The sequence below is a fragment of the Euprymna scolopes genome, chromosome 7 (genome assembly GCF_053919585.1).
Source record: "Euprymna scolopes isolate OS-2025 chromosome 7, ASM5391958v1, whole genome shotgun sequence".
NCBI lineage: Eukaryota > Metazoa > Mollusca > Cephalopoda > Sepiida > Sepiolidae > Euprymna > Euprymna scolopes.
Window position 1 is genome coordinate 156,253,676 of NC_136488.1, and position 21,357 is coordinate 156,275,032.

The window sequence follows — 21,357 nt, forward strand, 5'->3', positions numbered from 1 at the left end:
GTGGCAGCCATTGCACAAAGACAGTATGCATTCTGCTAATTTTTCTGTCACAAATAGACAAAAGTTTAAGTTCCCTTTACCGTGCTAGGAAATTACTCGCGCCAGGGAGCATCCTTTATCTTTACGAAGTCATAATTCGCCCATGCATGGAGTATTGTTGTCAGATCTTAGATGGTGTATCTACCACTAGTCTCTCACTCTTATACGGGGGTTAAAAAAAGAGTCTAAAATCTAACGGGTTATGTTCTGTCAGTCAAGCTCCACTCTCTGTCCCATCACCGCAACTGTTTTACGAGTACTTTCATGAAATGTGCTCTGATGAACTCCTAGTACTTGTGTCCCCGCCATATACATACCACCAACTAACCCGACAAGCAACACAATCCCACCTCTTAAATGTTGATGCCCCTAGATGCTGGAAAACCTACTCTAATAGTTCCTTCCCTTGAACTGCTAGACTTTGGAATACTCTCTCTGTTTTCTGTTTCCATGACTCTATTAAACTGCAGAAGATTAAATGTAATGTGAACAGATATCTCACTGCTCAACTTCTCACAGTCCCCTATTAGACATGATCCCAAATAATAGCCCGTTATGTTTCAAGTGGCAATATGCCTAGGTTGGGGTTCAAAGCATATATATACTAGCAGGCTGCCTTACATTGCCCAATCGTAAAATATGCTTAAATATGATATTTTGATTAATGCAGAGGGTATTTGGAGGTGTGGGTTGAACTAACAAAAAAAAAATAAAAAAAAGAAGGAAAAGAACGTTAAAAAAGAGTGACGTGTTTGCTGCCGCGCTCATCACCAAACCAGAAGTAGTAGGTTTAAATTAAAGCTAGACAATTGAAAACAGGGAATGACTTGGGAAAATATTGGCGAAAAAAGCAATCCTCCTTCCTATAGAAAACTGCCCAGTTAAGGGTGAAGCAATTAATGTTTTTGGCCAATTTTTCGATATTCCTCGTCCAAAGGGTCAAGCTACAAAACGATACCAATCTCGTCAAAATCCGTCGTTTCTGTCAAAAGTTTTAGGCAGGCAAAAATACATACATTTAAACAGACAGGTGAGATTTATATTATAGATTATATTGAACCAAATATATAGTAATGATTTAAAAAGTAAACAAAAAAATGACTCTTCGCCAAAACCGAGAATCAAAACCAGAATGTTTAGCTTGCAATATACTTTTTCCTTTGATGTTAATGCCTGAGCTCTGAAGATCTGTTTGCTGCAAGGCTAAAAATTAAAACATAAACCAATAGCTATTACGTTACGCATGCATATGTCATCGTTTGATCTTCATCTGGCAAATTCCTTTTTTAAATTTTCACTCTTTTTCACCAAATATACTTTTGCATGGGTTTAAATACCCTGTATATTAAGTTTCATGTCTGTAGACCAAAAACTGACAGGAGTTTGGTAGGCAAAATTTTCAAACAAATATATATACGTATACATAAATACGTATATAGAAAGAGGTTTGTGTTTGCTATAATCTTTTTATGCAAATATTACGCAAGTATAAACCATGTAGAATATCTGCATGAATATAATTACATCTAATAGTTAACTAAAGATGATCATCCCATAAGAAAATCAAAAAAACTAATAGGGAATTAATTAAAATGAATATTTAAAAGAATATGCAAATTAGCTAGATTTTTTACAGATGAATGCAATTTCACGACCCATGTGTAAGAAAGTTGTATTTTCTTTTTAAATAATTAGAAAAAAGAGTTTTTAATATGAATATCAATATAAAAAAAAATTATAGGAGTATAGATATTTTTATTTTTTGTCTTTTTCTAAACAGAATTTGTTGCATCTGGCATTCTAGCTTGTAATTTGTAATTTTAAAAATTTTTTTATTTTTACACGTGTCCCAAATTATGTGTAGCTCTACATTTTTTTTTTTTTTTTTTCAGTTTTTGGACTTGGTTATAAAAGCCGAAATCCAAGATACTTTTACTGGCAAAGAGGAAATGACTGTCTTTGCCTTTAATAATACGGCCTTTAATATTTTACCAAATGAAAGAAAGGATGCAATACGAGCAAAGAACAGAAAAGAAACAGAAGATTATGTCAAGTTCCATACAGGTAAACAAATAATATCAACTTTTACTCGTACAAACTCTAATTCTACCCTTTGCGACCAAGGCCGTCAACCTCCAGTATTTCCTCCTGTATCAGAAAACACTCTATGCGACATACAAATATCTGTGCATGATGTTGCCAAGCTAATCAAAAACCTTGATTCCAGTAAAACAACTGGCCCTGACGGCATTCCTATTATAGTGCTAAAAAAGCTTCAACCAGAACTAGCTCCCATACTTAGAAAGCTGTTTAAGCATTGTCTTAAAGAAAATTGCTTCCCAATACCCTGGTAAACCTTGTCAGTATGCCCTATATTTCAGAATTCAGGTGATCAGTCATCTCCCTTTCAGTACAGACTTATAAGTCTCCTGTGTGTCATGAGTAAGTTGCTGGAATCTGTTAGAGAAGTAGTCAAGCACCTGAGCAAAAATAAACTTCTTAGTGACATACAATATGGTTTCCATTCTGCTAGATCTACAGCAGATGTGCTTACGGTTATATCTCATAGGATTAGCAAGTCTCTTGACGAAGGTTTCCTTTCTAAGGCAGTTGCTCTTGACATATCAAAGGCTTTTGATAAGGTATGGTATAAAGGCCTACTTCACAAGATATCCAGTTATGATATAGCTGAAAATGTCTTCTCAGTTAAATCATTTCTCTCTGATAGGTTCATAAAGTAGTGGTTGATGGACAGAAATCAGAAGCTCACAGTATTAATGCTGGAGTCCCTCAGTCATCTATCTTGGGCCCAACTCTCTTCCTAATCTACATCAATGATCTTCCAAATCACATCCTTAGATCATTCGTAGACATTTATGCTGATGACACTACCATCTATGGCAGTACATCAAAGACTGTAAATGACCAAGTTCTCTCTGATTCTCTCTCCTCTGATCGTGAGCATGTGGTACAATGGGGAAAGAGGTGGCTGGTTACTTTTAATGCATCTAAAACCAAGCTTCTGTCTTTACATCATCAACGCTCTGATTCCCATCTCACATCAATTAAAATGATTGGCTCTCATCTTGGGGAGACTCCATGTTTTGACAAGCTCCTGTGATTGACTATTACTCCTGATCTGAGATGGAACACTTGCACCAAATCTGTTGCCAAGGTTGCTGGGAAAATGGTGGGATCCTTCTATTGATCCAGTAAATATCTCACTGCTGATGCAATTCTCTACCTATATAAGAGCCAGGTACGTCCAAGGATAGAGTACTATTGCCACATCTGGGCAGGAAATGCTAGAAAGATCTTATCCTGCCTAGACGGAGTTCAAAATGGAATTCGTAGCCTAGTGGGGGATGCCCTTTTCTCTTCCCTGTAATCTCTTTCTCACAGAAAAAAATGTTGTGAGCCTGTTTCTGCTTTATTATTTTCATGGCCAGTTATCGTCTGAGCTCCAATCTATGGTTCCCCTCTTGCCAAACTTACATGAGAAACACTCCTTTAGCTGAAAATACTATCAATAATTTCTCCCACTCTTTATCTGTGCCTAAACCTAAACGTAGATTCCATGAAAAAAGCTTCTTTCTTAGAACTGCACACCTGTGGAACTCTCCATTTACCTGCTTTCCGGCTGACTATAATATGGTCATCTTCAAGTTCAATGTAAACAAGTTCTTGATGAGCCATTCCCCTTAAGTAATCTAATTTACCAAATTTTTACCACTAACAATTACTACGACGTTGTCCTATTGACCACTGTACACTTATTAACCCTTATCCTCGAATGGCCTATGGCCTTGATAAATGGTGACTTTTTCAAAAAATACAAACAAAAAAATCCTTTTTTCTCAAAATCAAACATGATAGCATTTTGATTTCAATTGTTTGTGGCGGGGGGGGGGGGAATATGCCTACAAAAATTGATATTTACATCCAGAAACAAAAATAGTTCTTAGATTCCTAAATTCGTACTAAAGATGCAGTCATCGCTGATTGAGTGAAAGGGTGTTGCTTCTATTGGTTGAATTATGGATTTTGTTGGAAATTTTGTGAAGATTCACAGGTTCGACAATGTATTCCTGAAGAAAGTCCAAGTTTACATGGACTGAAACGTTGTGCTAATAACATTCAAGATGAGACAGTAGTCTGAAGAATTCAAATAAAAGGAATCATTCCGGATCTCAAAAATTCACAAATGTAAAAAAATATTTGAATTATAATCTCAAATTTCCATATGTAAGAAAAAAATATTCTTTTTCAAAAGAATTCAAAATTTTGCATGTGCAGTGTAGGAGGGTAGAAGGAAGTGGAATGGAATGTTTTGTATACATCCGACAATGTTTAGGATTATCTGAATTCTTTCAGCGTCTATCTTAATCATTCATTTTTAATCTTCATCCCAAATTAACATCCAGCATCCAATCAAAACCACTTTGATGTATGATGTGAACGATCTTCAAACTTGACCAAATCTACGATTTGTCAAATACGACAAAAAATTGTTCATGATTATTTGCACAATGTTTCGATCGAATGTAAACAAAAAAATAGGACCTTTCTTTTGTATTGACTTTTGTAGAACTCTAAAAAATATCAGACATTTTAAAAGATGTTGAACAAATCTTCCAGCCATATCAACATCAGAGCTATCGTCTTGTGTGTAACTTGTATAACAAACTGTTCAAAATTGAAATCTGTTCGGAAAAAGGCAAATGTCTGGATTAATCGGATGAATGTTATCATCTTGAGTGTTATTTGCACAACGTTTCGGTCAATGTAACCTTCGACCTTCTTTAAGTGTACAAGTCATCATGTTTGATATAGGGAACTGGGTTACTCCTAATATTAAAGATGGCTACTTATATACCTGAAGAAATTTGGAGGTTACATTGGCCAAAACATTGTGCAAATAGCACTCAAGATAACATTAGTCTGATTGATCCAAATACCATTAAAAAATTTTTTTTTTTATTTACATTCGTGAGTTCGACAATGTATACCTGAAAAAAGTCCAAGTTTACATCGACTGAAATGTTGTGAAAATAGCATTCAAGATAAGAACAGTAGTCTAAAGAATTCAAATAAATACGAATGATCATTCCTCATCTCAAAAATTCAGAAATGTAACAAAAACCTATTCATTCATCCACTGGTTCATCTGGAAGTTCCATAGATGCTTTCTTCATCCATAAACAATTAAAAAGTTATATTTTATAAATTTTTTACTGTTAATATGCAAATAGAAATGTGATTGGTTGACAAAAAAGGGAGTAGGCAGAATACACATTACTAAAGTAGTAGTTTTTACAATGTCAATACTTGAGATTAAATTTCATGTAAGTCAAAAAAATTTTTTAACTGAATGTTTTTTTTAAATTTCAAATAAATTAAAATAGAATAAAAACAAACATTAAATTACTGTTAAAAAAAACAACAAAAAAAAAACAAGCAAAAAAGTGACACTTTTTATAAGCATAAATGGTATTTGGCATCAAAGCAAATTATTTTTGCTTAAATAACAGTTTAAGTAAAAATATACAAGTTATTTACAAGTAATACAATCATGTGCAATAAGGTTTTAATAAAAATGAAATAACTTTTAAATAAGCAAATTAACTTATATATGCAAAACAATGAATAAAAATTGATCACATTCGAAAATCTAAGGAGTCCAAAAACTTTAGGTGAAAATGGCAAGGGAGATAAGTATAAATTCGTTCTAACGAAGGGAAGTAACACAACAGAACTTCTTTTTCAAGTGTCCGGTCTGGTCTGCTTTTGCAGGCAGTGATGATCATGGCTCTCCATTCTTCCCTGTTCTCGGTCTTTTTCATGAGTTCATTGTTAGTGCCCTTACATTGCAAAATGTAATAAATTTTAAAAAGGAACGAAACGAACTCATATTTTATGGAAACGCACATTAGGAATTGGCCAAAGTGACTCGCAAAACAGAATTAGCATATTGGTTTGAAATCTATAATGGTAAGTGGACTAGGAGTAAAATCGACTTTACATTATTATATAGACTGTAATTTGTATTTTTACTGTTGGGCTATTGTTATATGCTCTATGGAATTTGTTTTAGTTTTTATGTTTTGCAATTTAAAAATAAAATTTGTCTTTTTTAAAATTTTATTTTATGTTTGTAGTTTATAGACGGAGAATTCTTGCGGAGAATATCCAAGACAATCAGAAACTGAAAAGTAATGGCCCAAATCAAAATATTTTATTTACAAATAAAAAACGTGTGCAAGTTGGAATTGTAAGTCAATTGTCATTTCTTATTTCCATCAATTTTTTTATAATACAGAAACTGTTAGAATATTTTCCCCATGCACGTGTGTGTGTGTGTGTGTGTGTGTGCGTGCACAGTAGAACTCTGGGATATGGTGGCCCTAGGGTACGTTTCTTTTTTTTTTTTTCGGTTACAATGTGGAATACAATGTTTTCCAGCCCCTGGTTATGGTAATTGCATCACCTTACGGTGTTATTTATAATGTTATTTGATTATATACATTGTATTATATACTGTACTGTATTTTGTTACTAACTTTTGATGCCGTATCCTTGGGTTCTACTGTGTGTATGTGTGTATTTATTATGTTGGTGCAAAAATGTTTTTCGACTTGAAGTTGAATATCAAAAAAACATTATTTTTGCACCAACCTTATATATTCACCTGTCATCCCTTTTTTTAAAAGATAGAAATCACCCAATCATTGAAAGCAAAATGCAAGCAATCAAGGTTCACGGAGTTTTATAATTATATTAGACTACCCGTGACCCGTTGGGTCAGTATGTTATATTAGCTATGGAATTTATGTATGAGATTGACACTTGTGACATAAAGAAAATAGGGTTTTTTTGTTTTTTTTTTTGACATAACAAACATTTCTATGAAAGTATATTAAAATGAAAAATCACTGACGGATCACTGAAACATGAAAAAAAAAAAATCCTCCCTATTCGTGTAAAGTTACCTATTTTTCGGAATAATCGCTCAAAAATCGAAAATTAAACATAATTTTCCTACGAATGCCGATGATATTTTTTACAACTTTTTAACAACTTATGAAGAATTTAAAATATTAAATTTGTTAAAAAAAATGGATTTAATGTGTAAAAAAATGACCGAATAGATTCAAGTATTTGCTGTTTAAAAAACAACAAAAGAAAACACTATTTAATGTAATAGGAACGTGTGCATTTACCGATCCAGATTTCCGTTTGGCGTGTGCAGATAAAATACAGGAGTATGCCAAGCTATGGTAAGGTTAATCAGCTACTGGAAAATCAGCAATAAGAATGTAAGCAGACGACTTTTAAAAAATTGGAAGAAGAAAAAGAAAGATTTTAATCATGCCCTCTAGTTATAAAGGGCTGCATTAGTTCCATGGTTATTAATAGTGTAAGGAAGATAACTCTGTCCAATTATCTAAACATTAATGTTTATGCGTGCATGCACAACCGGATGTCGTAAACCGGAAAGTGGGTTACATCACTCATTACAAGGTCATTTGAGTTTTATAATTATATAGATAGATTCCATTGTTTGGAATTGCTGTTCATTTATTTTGACATTTTCTATTGTATTACACTTTGTACTTTTAGCAATTCCAATCCGGAGTTAAATATTTCTCTCATTATTTCATAATTTTGATTCTTCAATCAGAATGTAGGATTTACGTCATTGTCATCAATCTGATTTACATCCGGGTTTGCCTGGATCTGATACTGCATGTATGCAGTATTTTCCCAGCATTGTCCGTCAACTATACAGCAGCATTATCTTTTTGTTATAAAATTTTCTAGTGTGTGTGTACATATTTGCATCATGTCTGACACGCGTTTATATACTTCATGAATTTCCAATTCTCTTTTCCTTGCATCCAGCACATCTTTGACTTGTTCAGAAGTCAGCAACATTTCATGTTCCAGATAACTTACTCCTGTTAATTCAAGAAGTTTCCTCCATTGATCAACATGATCCCAATTGATACAAACAAGATTTTCTGCTTCTGGTTTTATATTCAGCCTATGACTATATTTACTTGTTGAATTTGATGGTTTGCTCATAATTATTTCTTCTTTCCACTCATCATGCCTTTTTGATTAATGCGATTGATAGTGCGAGGATTATTAAGAGAGATATTTAATTCTTGGAGGTAGATTGTTCTTGTTCCTTCAGCCATGGGCCAGGAAAAAGTCTAAAGTAATTGTTATTTTATTCTTAGTATTGCCTGTTGTGAGGATTGAACTTCAACTGTCAGGAGACAGTCACTGTTGACTGATTCTTACTTAAAAGTTTTCTCTATCGTACTAGGTGTCGATGACAAAATGCACTTCTGAAGGTCAGAGGTTACATTAAATGAGAATAGTAATCTTAATAGTACAGTCTGCAATTTTTTTTTTTTTTCTTTTAAAGTCTTCAGTGGATATGTATGATATAACATTAATGGATTTATTTATTATGCCGTCATATAATGTCTTTGTTTTTTCTTTTTCTTTAGCATTATGATAAAACAGAACAGCTATTTATTAATGGTGCCAGGATTGTCAAGAGGGACATTTATGCCTCAAATGGGATCCTCCACATTATTGACCGAGCATTGGAAATCACAAGCAATAAAATGGCTGTGCCATACCTGAAGGAACCTGATGATCCTCGTGTCAAGGCCACGTGCGTATCAGTTCTCTTAATCTTTTACCTGACAATATTCTCATGTGGAAACGTGTATATGTGTCATTTTCTACTATATTGAACATTTAAACTTTCACCAACATCTGAAGGAAAATGTGTCAAGCACTACCACAGTACGCCCCCCACAAAGCAGTATTTCCTGATGCAGATTCTATTATGAATCGAAATATTGAATTTAATTTCGATAAATAAATATGTTTATTTATTGAAACAAATTCTGCACTTGTTTGGTCTTTAAGTCGTTAAATTTTTGAATTTTGCATTCTACATTAACAGTGCTTCCTTTTTTTTTTTTTTTTTTTTTTTTTTTAAATTCAATTTTCACCGCAAACAAGGCAAGTGCCACTTTGAAGTAGGGGCTACTATCGGGAACCTAATTTGCGGGGACATTATGAAGGGAGATGAGTAGAAAGATGTTTGTTCACATTACACTTGAACTTCTGCATATCAGTACAGCTGGGAAAGCAACATCCCGGAAGGGAGTTCCAAAGACTTGAAGTTCTGAAGAAGAAACTATCGGAGTAAAAGGCTTTCTTACACCTAGGGATCTCTACTGCAAAGGGGTCGGACTTAGTAGCTTGTCTGGTTTGTCAGGGGCAGTCACGTTGAGGAGGTACAAGTGCTTGCAGTTCGTCAAAACATTCACCATTAAAGTACTTGTAGAACAGGCAGAGCGATGCAACATTTCGTCGATGATAGTTCAGGACCTATCAGGTTGACGACTCTCTTTTGAACTCTGTCCAGGAGTGAGACAAGCAGCAGATGCACCAGCCCAAATGTGACAGCAGTGCTCCATACATGGGCGAATGGTGGCCTTATAGAGGTACAGGATACTTTCAGGCGTAAGTAATTTTCTCGCACGGTAGAGAGAGCCCACCTTCTTTGTAGTAGCTTTGGCAATGCTTTCAATGTATATATTCCAGTTCATGTTCCCTGTAAATGTTAGGCCGAGGAGTTTAAAGGAAGTACTTTCAGGCAGTGTGTTCTTGGCCATTGCTATTGGTGGTAGAAAAGGTTTCTTGTAGTTGTTGAAGGAAACAAGCTTAGTCTTGGCAGCATTAAATGTGACCATCCATTTTTGTCCCCATTCCACTACAGATTGGAGGTCATCCTCTAGTGTTTCTGCCATTACTTTAGATATGTGTTCATTTGTTTTCCTATCGTGCCTGTTATAGTGTGTGGTGTCATCAGCATATATACCCATCTCAGAGGCAATTTTGTCGGGGAGGTCATTTAAGAATATTAGGAACAACAGAGGTCCAAGGATAGACCCTTGGGGCACTCCCGCATCATATTGTTTAGCTGTACACCCGTTGAGGACAACTTGGAGTTTTCTCTTACTTAAGAAGGATTTAATTACATTATGTATTATTCCAGTGATAACATATGATCTAATTTTCCTAAGACCATCATGCCATACCCTGTCAAAGGCCTTAGATATATCAAGGGCTATCACTCTACCCCCCCCCCTGTTTTGTCCAGTGAATGGTATATACGTTCAGAGACTACAGTTAAGTTATCTGCTGTTGAACGGGCTTGCCTGAATCCATATTGTTTGTCAGTCAGGAGTTTAGCAGCTGTTAGGTGTTGGACTAGGGCTTGGTTAACTAACGACTCAAATATTTTTGGCGAAAAGTGGGAGGAGGCTAAAGGGGCAATAATTTAGTGGGTCAGTTCTTTCACCAGAATTCTTGAAGATTGGTACCACAGAAGTGGTTTTCCAGCAGTCAGGAAAGCAAGATTCGTTAAGGCATTTATTGTAAAGTTTGGAGAGAACTGGAGGAACCTCAGCAGAGCATTTTTTTATTACCTCAGCCGGGATGAGATCTGGTCCACATGCTTTTGAGGTGTCTAGGTTTTTTTATGATAGCACCTGAGAAGGGGTGATTTTCAAATTGTCTAGTGTGGCGTCTGTCCACAAAGGAAAGTCAGGGAAGGAGTTATGTGCTGGGTCCAGTGTCTAGTTTGAGGCAAACCAACTGGCAAGCAGGTTAGCCTTCTCGATTACCGTGCAAACAACCTCATGATTGTTTGATAGTGGGGGAATTGTTGACTGCCCATCATTTACTACACCGTTGTAGATTTTCCAAAAATCACGAGTTCCTAATTTCTGTGCTTCAATGCATTTCCTGGTGGTTTCAGTGTAATCTGTCTTAGCTGTCACTATTACTCTCTTACAATTATTTCTGGCTTCTATATACTTCTGTCTGTTTGAACTGGACTTATGTCAGTTGAATTTGCAGAATGCATGCTGCCATTGAGCAATGGCAGCTGCACAAGCAGAGGTAAACCATTGGGAAGAGTGAGGCTTGCTATAGAATTTCTGTGTGGGAACATGTGCCTCAATTGAAGTTACTTTATTATATATATATATATATATAATGTATATTATCAGCTTATAGGTATTCAAGAGTGATAACTAATGAATTTAACAAGGTTATTAAGAGTGTTCAATAAAATAAGAGCAAGATATGTTTTTATTAATATGAACAAATTTACATGGTCGCGTCAGACAGATGGTCAGTAAAATCAGAAGTTCTCATATGACGACTTAATAAAATGGTTGCTTACCACAGAAGAAACCAGTCCTCAAAAACAATGTTTTGAGGCTGGTTTGTTCTGTGGAAAACAACCATTTATTAAGTTGTCTGACAAGGACTTGTGGTTTTAAACGCTCATTTGTCTGAAACATTAGCATGTCCAGTGTCGCAATCATGTAAATTTGTTTTTATATATATATATATATATATATATATATATGTGTGTGTGACACTTTTCCAAGCTATGTGTTGTGATCGACCAGAGTTTATTGAAAGTAGAAAGTTCATTTTTATCAAGTTGAAATTCTCCATTTAGTTGTAGTCAGTGTTTCTTCATTATTAAAATGAAAATCAAAAATCTAAAAAAAAAATGAATTTTCATTAAAACAAAGCAATTGTATCTCTTTACTTTTTAAGACAATTTCAACTAAAAGCAATTTTATCTATTTGTCATGTTGTAATTGGTTAAATATTAGTGCATTACAAAAAACGTACTTTCATGATTCCGTGATTCATTGCTATCCACCATTTATTGTAACAAGACAGACTGCAGTTACTTATCCTGACTTCATACTGTTTAAGTATAATGTGCAATTTAATTAAAAAACTATTTTCATTAATAATTAATTTTCCATTTTATAATTTTTCATAATTTTTGGATATGTAATGAATTTTGTCTGAGCTCCAATATATGGTTCCTTCTTGCCTGACTTTCATGAAAAACACTTGTCTAGCTGAAACCACTATCAATAATTTCCCCCATTCTTTATTGGTGCCTAAACCTAAACATAGATTCCGTGAACAAAGCTTCTTTCTTAGAAATGCACTCTGTTCCATTTTCCTGGTTTCCAACTGACTACAATATGGTTATCTTCAAGTCCAATGTAAACAAATTCTTGATGAGTCATTCCCTTAAATAATCCAATTTACTAAATTTCCACTACTAACGATTACTACAATATTGTCCCATTGACTACCATATACTCATTAACCTTTATCCTCGAGTGGCTTCCAGGCCTTGATAAGCGATGACTCCTTTTATATAAAAAAAAAAATTCAGATACGATTAGCTTTAATTGAAATTCAATATTTCGATTTACGCTTCAATAATGCAGAAGCACTATTTAGTCCAAAATCTCATTTAAGTTTGTATACATATATTCATTTAATCATTATAGTATAGATCATCAATACATGTATTCATTTAATCATTATAGTATAGATAATCAATACATGTATTCATTTAATCATTATAGTATAGATCATCAATACATGTATTCATTTAATCATTATAGTATAGATCATCAATACATGTATTCATTTAATCATTATAGTATAGATCATCAATACATGTATTCATTTAATCATTATAGTATAGATCATCAATACATGTATTCATTTAATCATTATAGTATAGATCATCAATACATGTATTCATTTAATCATTATAGTATAGATCATCAATACATGTATTCATTTAATCATTATAGTATAGATCATCAATACATGTATTCATTTAATCATTATAGTATAGATCATCAATACATGTATTCATTTAATCATTATAGTATAGATCATCAATACATGTATTCATTTAATCATTATAGTATAGATCTAATGATCTAAAAGAAATGCATGGAAGTAAACAAGATATAAAATGTAAAATTTAATTTGGCAATTAATAAACTTGAAGCAAAGTTAATTTAATATTTTCCTTTTTATTATTAAATTCACCCTTCCCTGTTCGTCCATTCGTCTGTCCACACTTTTCTCAACAACTATGCCTTGGAATTTTTTAAATTTTGCACAAACATTAATCATTATATGAGTAAAAAAGTAACAGAACTAGTGGTGTCATTCAGATTAAAATGGCTAAAATTAACACTTTTGTGTTTATTAAAAAAAAATTGATGCCTTGGATTTTTATAAAACTTTCTGAAAAGTTGTAACTAACTGATTTCTATATAATTTTGCTTGTCTATACTTCACGATAACTCTTAGGTGTGCCCCAGGGGCTCTTTTCGGGCTGATAAAAACACCCCATTTTTGGGGGAACTATTTCACCATATTTATCCAAAATTTTCTGTGTATGTCTATTTAGCAGTTTTGCATGGTGCTAACCTCAAGTTTAAATATTTTAAGGCCTTGGTGACATTTGGGGTTGGGGGGCTAAAATGGCAAATGCTGAACTTAGTCATTTTTTTGTTCACTGTGCACTCACGGGGCACCATGCATGCTTCACTTGTTTTCTTTGGTAATTTTTTTTTTTTTTTTATACAGGCAATTCTATGATCTCATTCAACACAGTTTGGCACGAGATGAATTGAGAAATGAGGATAAGATAACGTTTTTTGTCCCAACCGATGAAGCTATGTCAAGGGTAAACAAAGAAAAACTTGATCAACAGAAACAAAACCAGCAATATCTGAAGGAGGTTAGTTTCATGTTCCCCATAACTTGCATATTTTAAGGCCTTGTGCAGCAAAAAAAAAAAAAAAAAAGTTGAAATACTGAGAGTATGTGTGTAATATATATATATATATATATATATATATATATATAATTTTGTTGAATTCCAAGATGTTGAAGTAAGTTGAGGTGAGTCTGGGCAAGTCGGGAAACGTCAGGGCGAGTCTAGGTGAGTTCCTATTTGATGTTGAGAAGGATTCAGAAGTGATCATACAGCAAGTGATAATAGAAGCCTTCACATTGGAGAAGGTAGAAAGGAGTCATGAACTTATAAAGTTGGATGAAGGTGCTTGTAGGTAGACATACATGGGTGAAATATCACAGTTCAAAAATTAATGAACTGGAAAACTCTTTGATATATGAAATTCAGGCAAAAGTAAGCATTTACACCAAAAATTACAGCCAATTATAGACTACAATTTTAATTAAAAATATAAATCAGTTTTATTTCTGATTCTCCATTTTTTTTTTTTTTTTTTTTTTTTTGTCTTTAAATGGGAGAAAAAGGGAGATAAGTCCGTAAATGCATTCATTTCACTGCGGAATCTGAAAGCTACCTTTTTTTTTTCATAAGTCACTTTGTGTGTGAGTTCCTGATAGGCTCAGCCATTTTGGAACCTATCTTTTGCAAATTTCATACAAAGGTAATTCATGTCTGGTAGTGTTCTTAAGTATGTTTTGTACAAAAATTCGTCCGATAAATATCGAAAATCAAAAAACTCTGATCCTAAAAATAGTCTTACTTCCTTATAGATAAAAAAGAAATTTTTACAGGGGAATATTTTAATTATTTCTTAGGAAAAAAATCAGATTTGTTGACATCTAGAAACATAGCTCAGTCATAGAGCATTCGACTACAGATCGAATGATCCCATGTTCAAGCTCGGGTATACCTCACCATTTTATTTTATTTTTTTTTTATTGATGAATCCAGTTTACGATAAAATGTTGCATAGGTGTAATATAGGGACGAATTATTAGTTGTTGAGTTCATATTTTGAAGAGAGAGACGGGGTACATTTTAAAGAGACATACAGGGTGACCCCAAAAAACAAAAGCTAAATGAAGGCCATCTAGAACATATGCTGTAGAACGGAGAAAAAAAAGCCAAAGACCCTAGTGTTTTGATGTGATAGTTATGACCAAAGTTTCATTTCATTCGGACAAAACACTAAGAAACGGGGGGGCCTAATTAGATAGAAGAGAAGAGGACATTTTGTACATTTTGTGAATGTTCTATAACATATTTTAGAGATGAGAATCGGTTCTTATGACACAAGGAGGGGACAGTCATAATTTCTTGATAGCTGAGGGAGACACATTTCTTAGATGATGGACAGACACATTACTTAGATGGGTTTATACACAAAGTTCATATAAATGATTCACAATACCTTTGTTTTGTTAGAATAACACAACACAAGACGGCAGTTACAAAATGATGAGATGTTTATTTCTTCGACCGGTCAATGATTTCACATCAAGGAATTCAAAGTCCTACATGATTTCAACTTCTAACCCTTCGCTTACCAATGTCAGCTCTGTCTGACCCTCCTGTCGACTAGCCGACCCTCCTCTCGACTCTGTCTGTTTGACTCACTAAAAACTCCAACTATATTAAAAACTCATCTCTTAGCCATGACGTAATTGCATGGCCAACAACGTGCATCTCGATCCAATGGCTGAGACATGCTTCACGTGTCTCGTCCCCCCCCCCCATGTCCAATCATGTGCCCGACTCACGTGGTCTTTTCACACATGTTTGCAAACAAGAATTCTCTAACCTGTTTTTGGTCTAACCTATTTTCCAATATGTTTAACATTTTCTATTGTTCGTTTTCAAATTCCTTATTTTAATTTCATTTTCATAGATAGAATTGAATCATCAAATTCCTTTTTCACAATAACAATTCTAAACAGCGAATTCCTTTTCAACAAACATATGTTATTTATTTTAAAACGCTCCTGAATCTTAATTCCAAATCTAGCTTTCCATGTTCGAATTCTCAGACTACCTTATCTCATTTTTTACTTACAAGAACAGGGGACCTGGTCTCGTAACAAAAAGAGGTACCCTTTAAAATCGCCGCAAAGCATTTCTTCATTTGCATATTTTAAAACTAAACATTAATCAGAAGTTACTTTTCCAGGGCATTCATCGTCAAGTCCAAATATCAGCTGATGTGATATTGTAAACAAACGCAGACGGAATTTGATGAACGACATTATCATTTAGTTTATTATATATTTTATTTTTTTTTCAAATTCGTCCACCAGGCAAATTATTTCTCATAATATATAATATTCAATAGAGGATGTATTCTATAATACATAATCTGCATGCATTAAAAAATTATGTTTAAGCGTATTATATGTCTGAGCAACACCAGGGGTCCAGCTAGTATACAATAAATTTATTTCATAAAGGTGATGGAGTCATGGTTTTGAAATCTGATTGCTGCCCAAAGTTATATATTATTTGTACATAAAGATTTTATTAAAACAAATCTGACTTTTTTTTATTCTGTTATTTTTAAAAATCTTTAGATGATCCTGAAACACAGAGTTAGTAACCAAGTCATTTTTACATCAACTGTGGAATTTGGAACCCAGTGGACGCCCAACAGTAATATTCCAATTCTGAATAAAAATGCTTACGAACAAGGTGAGTTATCTTTTGCAAAAAAAAAAAAAAATGGTGTAGATTCATAGACGATCCAAGAAAAAACAAAAACAAAACCTTATTGTAAACTTTACTATAAGACAGCATTCTCTGGTCCGAAATGAATAAGTAAAGCAAAATTATTTTTAATTAATTTTCCAACTGTTTTTTCTTTTAGACAATTTATATATCAATAATAGTAGTAATTCCATACTAGTGAGACCTGTGAAAATTCCACAGCGGACTCTTTCGTATGTAAAATATTGATGTTGACATTCTGTGGATGTTCAACATAAATGGTGCCACCCTGATATTGTAGCTTTTTTGTTAAAACTGCAAAAGTTTTTATCGAAGCTAGCAGGGACACCCGATTGTATCCCGGTTGCAAAATATGCTTAAATATGATATTTTAATTTATGCAGATTTTGTATATATTATTAGAGTCAATTTCCTATTGATTCTTATATTATAAAGTTATGATTTAAAAAAGAATATATATATATATATATATATATATCCATATGACTTGCTCAGCTTCAGCTTGACTCGAAACTGAAACCAAAACTTATGAAGAAAATATATGTAACTTTAGAGTTGCTGCAGCTATAATCAAAACCAAAACTTATGAAGAATTCTTGGTAAAATTATTTATTACAAGAAATGGAAGGTCATAACAATTAAATGAGTCACTCAGAAGAAAAAAAGATGTAAGCATGATACAAAATAATACATACGCTATCGTATTAATATTTAAGATGAACCATATAGTTTATATTGAATAAAAGTTAAAATCAGTGATTTTACAAAGAATAAAAGTTTGAAATTTGACCTTATGTTATGTACATGTTTTTAAAAATGTTGAATTAAAAGTGACTGTATATATATATATATATATATATATATATATTTTTTTTTTCTTAATGACATTTTAAGTAGGGAACAAAAAAATAAATAAAACTGAGGAGGGCTTCAGAGCAGTGATAAACCCCTTCCTCTCAAGCATGTTCACGATTAGTGCACAGATAGCTCCTCCTTCACACTCTCAAAAGATTTTAGTTACAAAATTTCTACTGTAATTTTGGCAGGAAGATTCCATTATTTCATGAGGCTTTCTTGCTTTATGGCAAATTAAATTTAAACTTTTTTAAAATATAAAATATTTTCATTTAACGCAAATTGGTCACAAATGAATAGACAGTAAAATAATTTTTTTCTTTTAATTTTCCAACTTTATTTCCTTTAAAATAGTTTGTTGGTATTTAATTGCTTCTCGGTAATCATTTTTAATTGTTTTACTGACCCATTTTGAAAATTGCCTGAGCAAATCCAAATGACTAACGTTGACTGTTGGAATCTGTTGAAAATCCTCAGCTAATGAAAATCTATTGACCATACAATATTACAAACGTGTTTTGTGTGTTTAGCTAATGAAAATCTCAGCAGACGACAATTAATTGAAAGAAAAAACTTAGTTTTATTCGTGCAAAAAACTTAAATCATTAACAATTATTTTTTAATTATTTTTTAATTATTTGTATAACATAATTTTTATTTTAGTTTCTGTCACATCTGGAGGCACAACTGCTCTTATTGTGCTTGGCAATGTCACTGTTGGTAATGGAGTGATCCATATGATTGACAACTTGTTAGGATTTACTTCTGATAATGTCAGAGAACAAATTGAAAAGGATCCACGACTCTCGTAAGTTGAAATGATTTTCTTAACATTCATTTATATTTTGGTATTCAGTTTAACAAAAAAAAAAAATTGGCAGAAAAATATAAAACAAATGGGCTTGAGTTACCATATAAGGACAAGGTGTTAGAAAGAAAATACAGTACGAGTTTAATTTCGGCTTCAATTGCTGCGCTATTAGTTCATTTACTACATTTCCTGGAGAACTTGAATGCCTACTAGACGCTATCCTTGAGTGTCTAAGTTCTCTCTGTACAGGGATTGGACAACCTGGCATGAGGATAGTTTTCCCTGACCAAATATTCAAAATCACTTAATATTCACAGCTCAAATAAGATCTCAATATGACTAACCCACATTAGCTTTTACGAGGAATAGTGCATCTTCTCCAAGTGATGTTACCTCAAGTAACTGCACAGAGCTAGATACTCTACCAGACTAGATGAATTCTTGTCCTGGAATCCAGTAAGACCAAGAGACCAAAATGAAAGATATACTACAACATATTAAAATGGTTAATTGGGAGGAGAAAAATTATGTTCTCAATTTTTTCATTTGTTTGAGAGATAAAGAATTTTAATGGGACATTCGAATATCTATGCATCTCGTATAAAGTTCAAGTGTTAGTCCCAGGTAGTGGGTCCCTTGATTTCTGAAAACTTCATCTGAAGTAAATGAGACAAAGGGTCCAGGAATCCTTATTGAGCAAGTGTCCCTCTGCTGATACAGTCAAAATCGGCAGTGAAACCGTTTCGGGTATTTATTTTTTATCAGTATCACATTTTGAATGCTGTATGGATATGTATTCCAGCAGACACCCGAAAAAAGATGGTGAATTATGAGTTTGAATTGGTTGCTTGCTTTCATAACTCCATCCTCGGGGAATCGTTAGCCATGATAATCAACACATTTTAGTTTTATTCATGTGCCCAATTTTTTCTGGACGATCTGTATATATCACTTATAACATATCTTACACTGATTGACCTTTTCTTTGGTCACAGTTGCACACCCATTCTCAACACCTATGCAGCTTATAGACAAAACCCTACTGATTTCGCTCAGATCTTTTTTTTTTTTTTTTTTTCAACTCGTGTGAAATGATATTTCCCATTTCCTTGCTACGCTCTTTCAAATGTAAGTGCCTATAACCCTAACGCTAAATCCTTCACAGGGTCCTGGCACATTCTCTCAACAGGTTCAGTTAACAGGGAAAGACCAAAGAAAACATAGAAGGAACAGATAAAAATGGATCCGAGAGAAAAAGGGGTAAGTAAAGACCTTGCAAGAGATGGGTTGGTTTTAAATAATTTCTTAGGGCTTTCCTTTTCATACCAGCAACATGAAACGGATTTGAAACCAAATATGACAGATATATGGTGTTGAACTTTGAATAAAAATTCTAATAAGTTTATTATTTAAAAAATTTGCTGCGAGACTGTTACTATTTACAAAAATGTTTGAACCAAAGTCAAACACATATCTGATGAAGTGATCTTTCTCAAAAAATTATAGAACACAGATATTCCATCAGACCAGCTGATACAGGTAATCATGGTACAAATATGGATAAAATGTGTGTATGCAACATATAAATATATATACACGCATATATTTGTAGCTTGTATTAAAACTATTCTTCATCTGGTTTAGTTTGTGTCTTTCTGTTACCTCTGCATTGTACTGCCTTCTGCATATTACATTTAAAAAATTTTGTTTTTTTAATCTGCAGACATTGTTTTAGTGTGGACAAACTTTTCTGTGATTAGTCTGTTAATATAGATAGATGCATTGGCAGTGACACTAGAATTGAGATACACATTTCTTGATTTGGTGCTTGTTATTAAAGAAATTCAATTCAATTAATACTTTTATTTTATTTGTGGAAGCACCTTCAGCCTGCTCTCTGCCTGCCAAACCACCACAACATCAGATGAAACTTCCTTATTGGTTTAAAAAAAGGACATTTTATTAATTTTTTTTTTTTTTTCAATAAATCTACATTTTTATGGGAGATAACTCTGTGAAATGTTTAATTTTTTTTTAATAAAAAATATTTGATAGTCATTTTATTTAATTAGACTTATGCCTCTTTTTTATTTTCCAGTCAATTTCATTCACTTTTAGAAAAAGTATATATGAGGAAAATCGAAGAGGCTATTGGTACAAAGAATAAAGTCACTGTTTTTGCTCCTACAAACGAAGCCTTTGCACGCATAAAGGATGATGATAAAGAGAAACTCTTATATGATACAAATTTTATAGAAAAGGTAAATATGGTTTCCTTTCAACTATTCTATTCTTATGTGTCTGAATTTTTGAAGTGACTATTGATAATTTGGATTATTTGGACTACTATTCTCCTCTTAAAGTGTCCGTGGGGGACCTGTGGTGTAATGCTTATACTATACTAGGTAAAATTCAGCTGTAAGTGACGCTCTTCTGGAGGTCGAATACTCGATCCTCTCTGCAGGTAATATGAAGAGTGCAATTGTATGGCTGAAAGAACGAGAGCATTCTACTTCCACTGATTAATTAAAGGGTTCCATTCAAAATTCTCTGCAGATTCCGGAGTTTGACAAGATACACATGAAGGTCAGAGGTAACATCAATTGAAATGTTAGTATAAAAAAAAAAATTAAAAAAAAAAAACATTAACCGAGATGAGAATAGTAGTTGGAATAATACAAATAATTGAGATAAGAAAATATCTCAAAGTTCTAAGATACAAAGAAGACTTTTTTTAATTTATATTTATTATCTTCCAGGTATTTCTGCTAGTGTTCAATGAACATGTTTTTGTTTTTAATTAGATAATCAAATACCACATTGTTGAAGACACGGCTTGGAATATTGCTCCTATTACCGTGGAATATAATGCCAAAGAGAGACAACGATGCATGCTGGGAAGCTATTTGAGTGTTTATAATTTTCAATATGGTAAGTTGGAAGTTTTACATTTTCCCAATTATTTACCTCTCCGTGAGGGTAAATTGGGTCAGTTTTTAAATGCGGCTAATAACAAGCTTTGCAAAAACAGGATTATCTAGGTTGGACAGCATTTATGTTCCAGAATTCATAATGATTGGTTAATTAGTTTAGGAGTGAATTCTATCCATGCAAATATATAAACAGACCTAATTGCATGTGGATATTCTTATTATAAATTGAATTATTTTATAAAACAATCTTGTTCCTATTTGACTCACAATGAGAGCAAAGTTAGACACAAGGTCAGTTT

General features: G+C 33.1%; 1 protein-coding gene across 1 annotated transcript in view; it reads left to right on the forward strand.

The window, feature by feature from the left end:
- Positions 1–21,357, forward strand: part of LOC145280087 (fasciclin-1-like) — a gene marked incomplete at its 3' end in the record, with an annotated part of 43,102 nt that overhangs the window by 20,718 nt on the left and 1,027 nt on the right. The window contains 8 exon segments of the mRNA XM_080131801.1: positions 1,932–2,103; positions 6,198–6,310; positions 8,559–8,728; positions 13,570–13,723; positions 16,306–16,423; positions 17,978–18,122; positions 20,224–20,386; positions 20,930–21,056. Coding sequence (XP_079987927.1) covers positions 1,932–2,103; positions 6,198–6,310; positions 8,559–8,728; positions 13,570–13,723; positions 16,306–16,423; positions 17,978–18,122; positions 20,224–20,386; positions 20,930–21,056 — 1,162 coding nt within the window.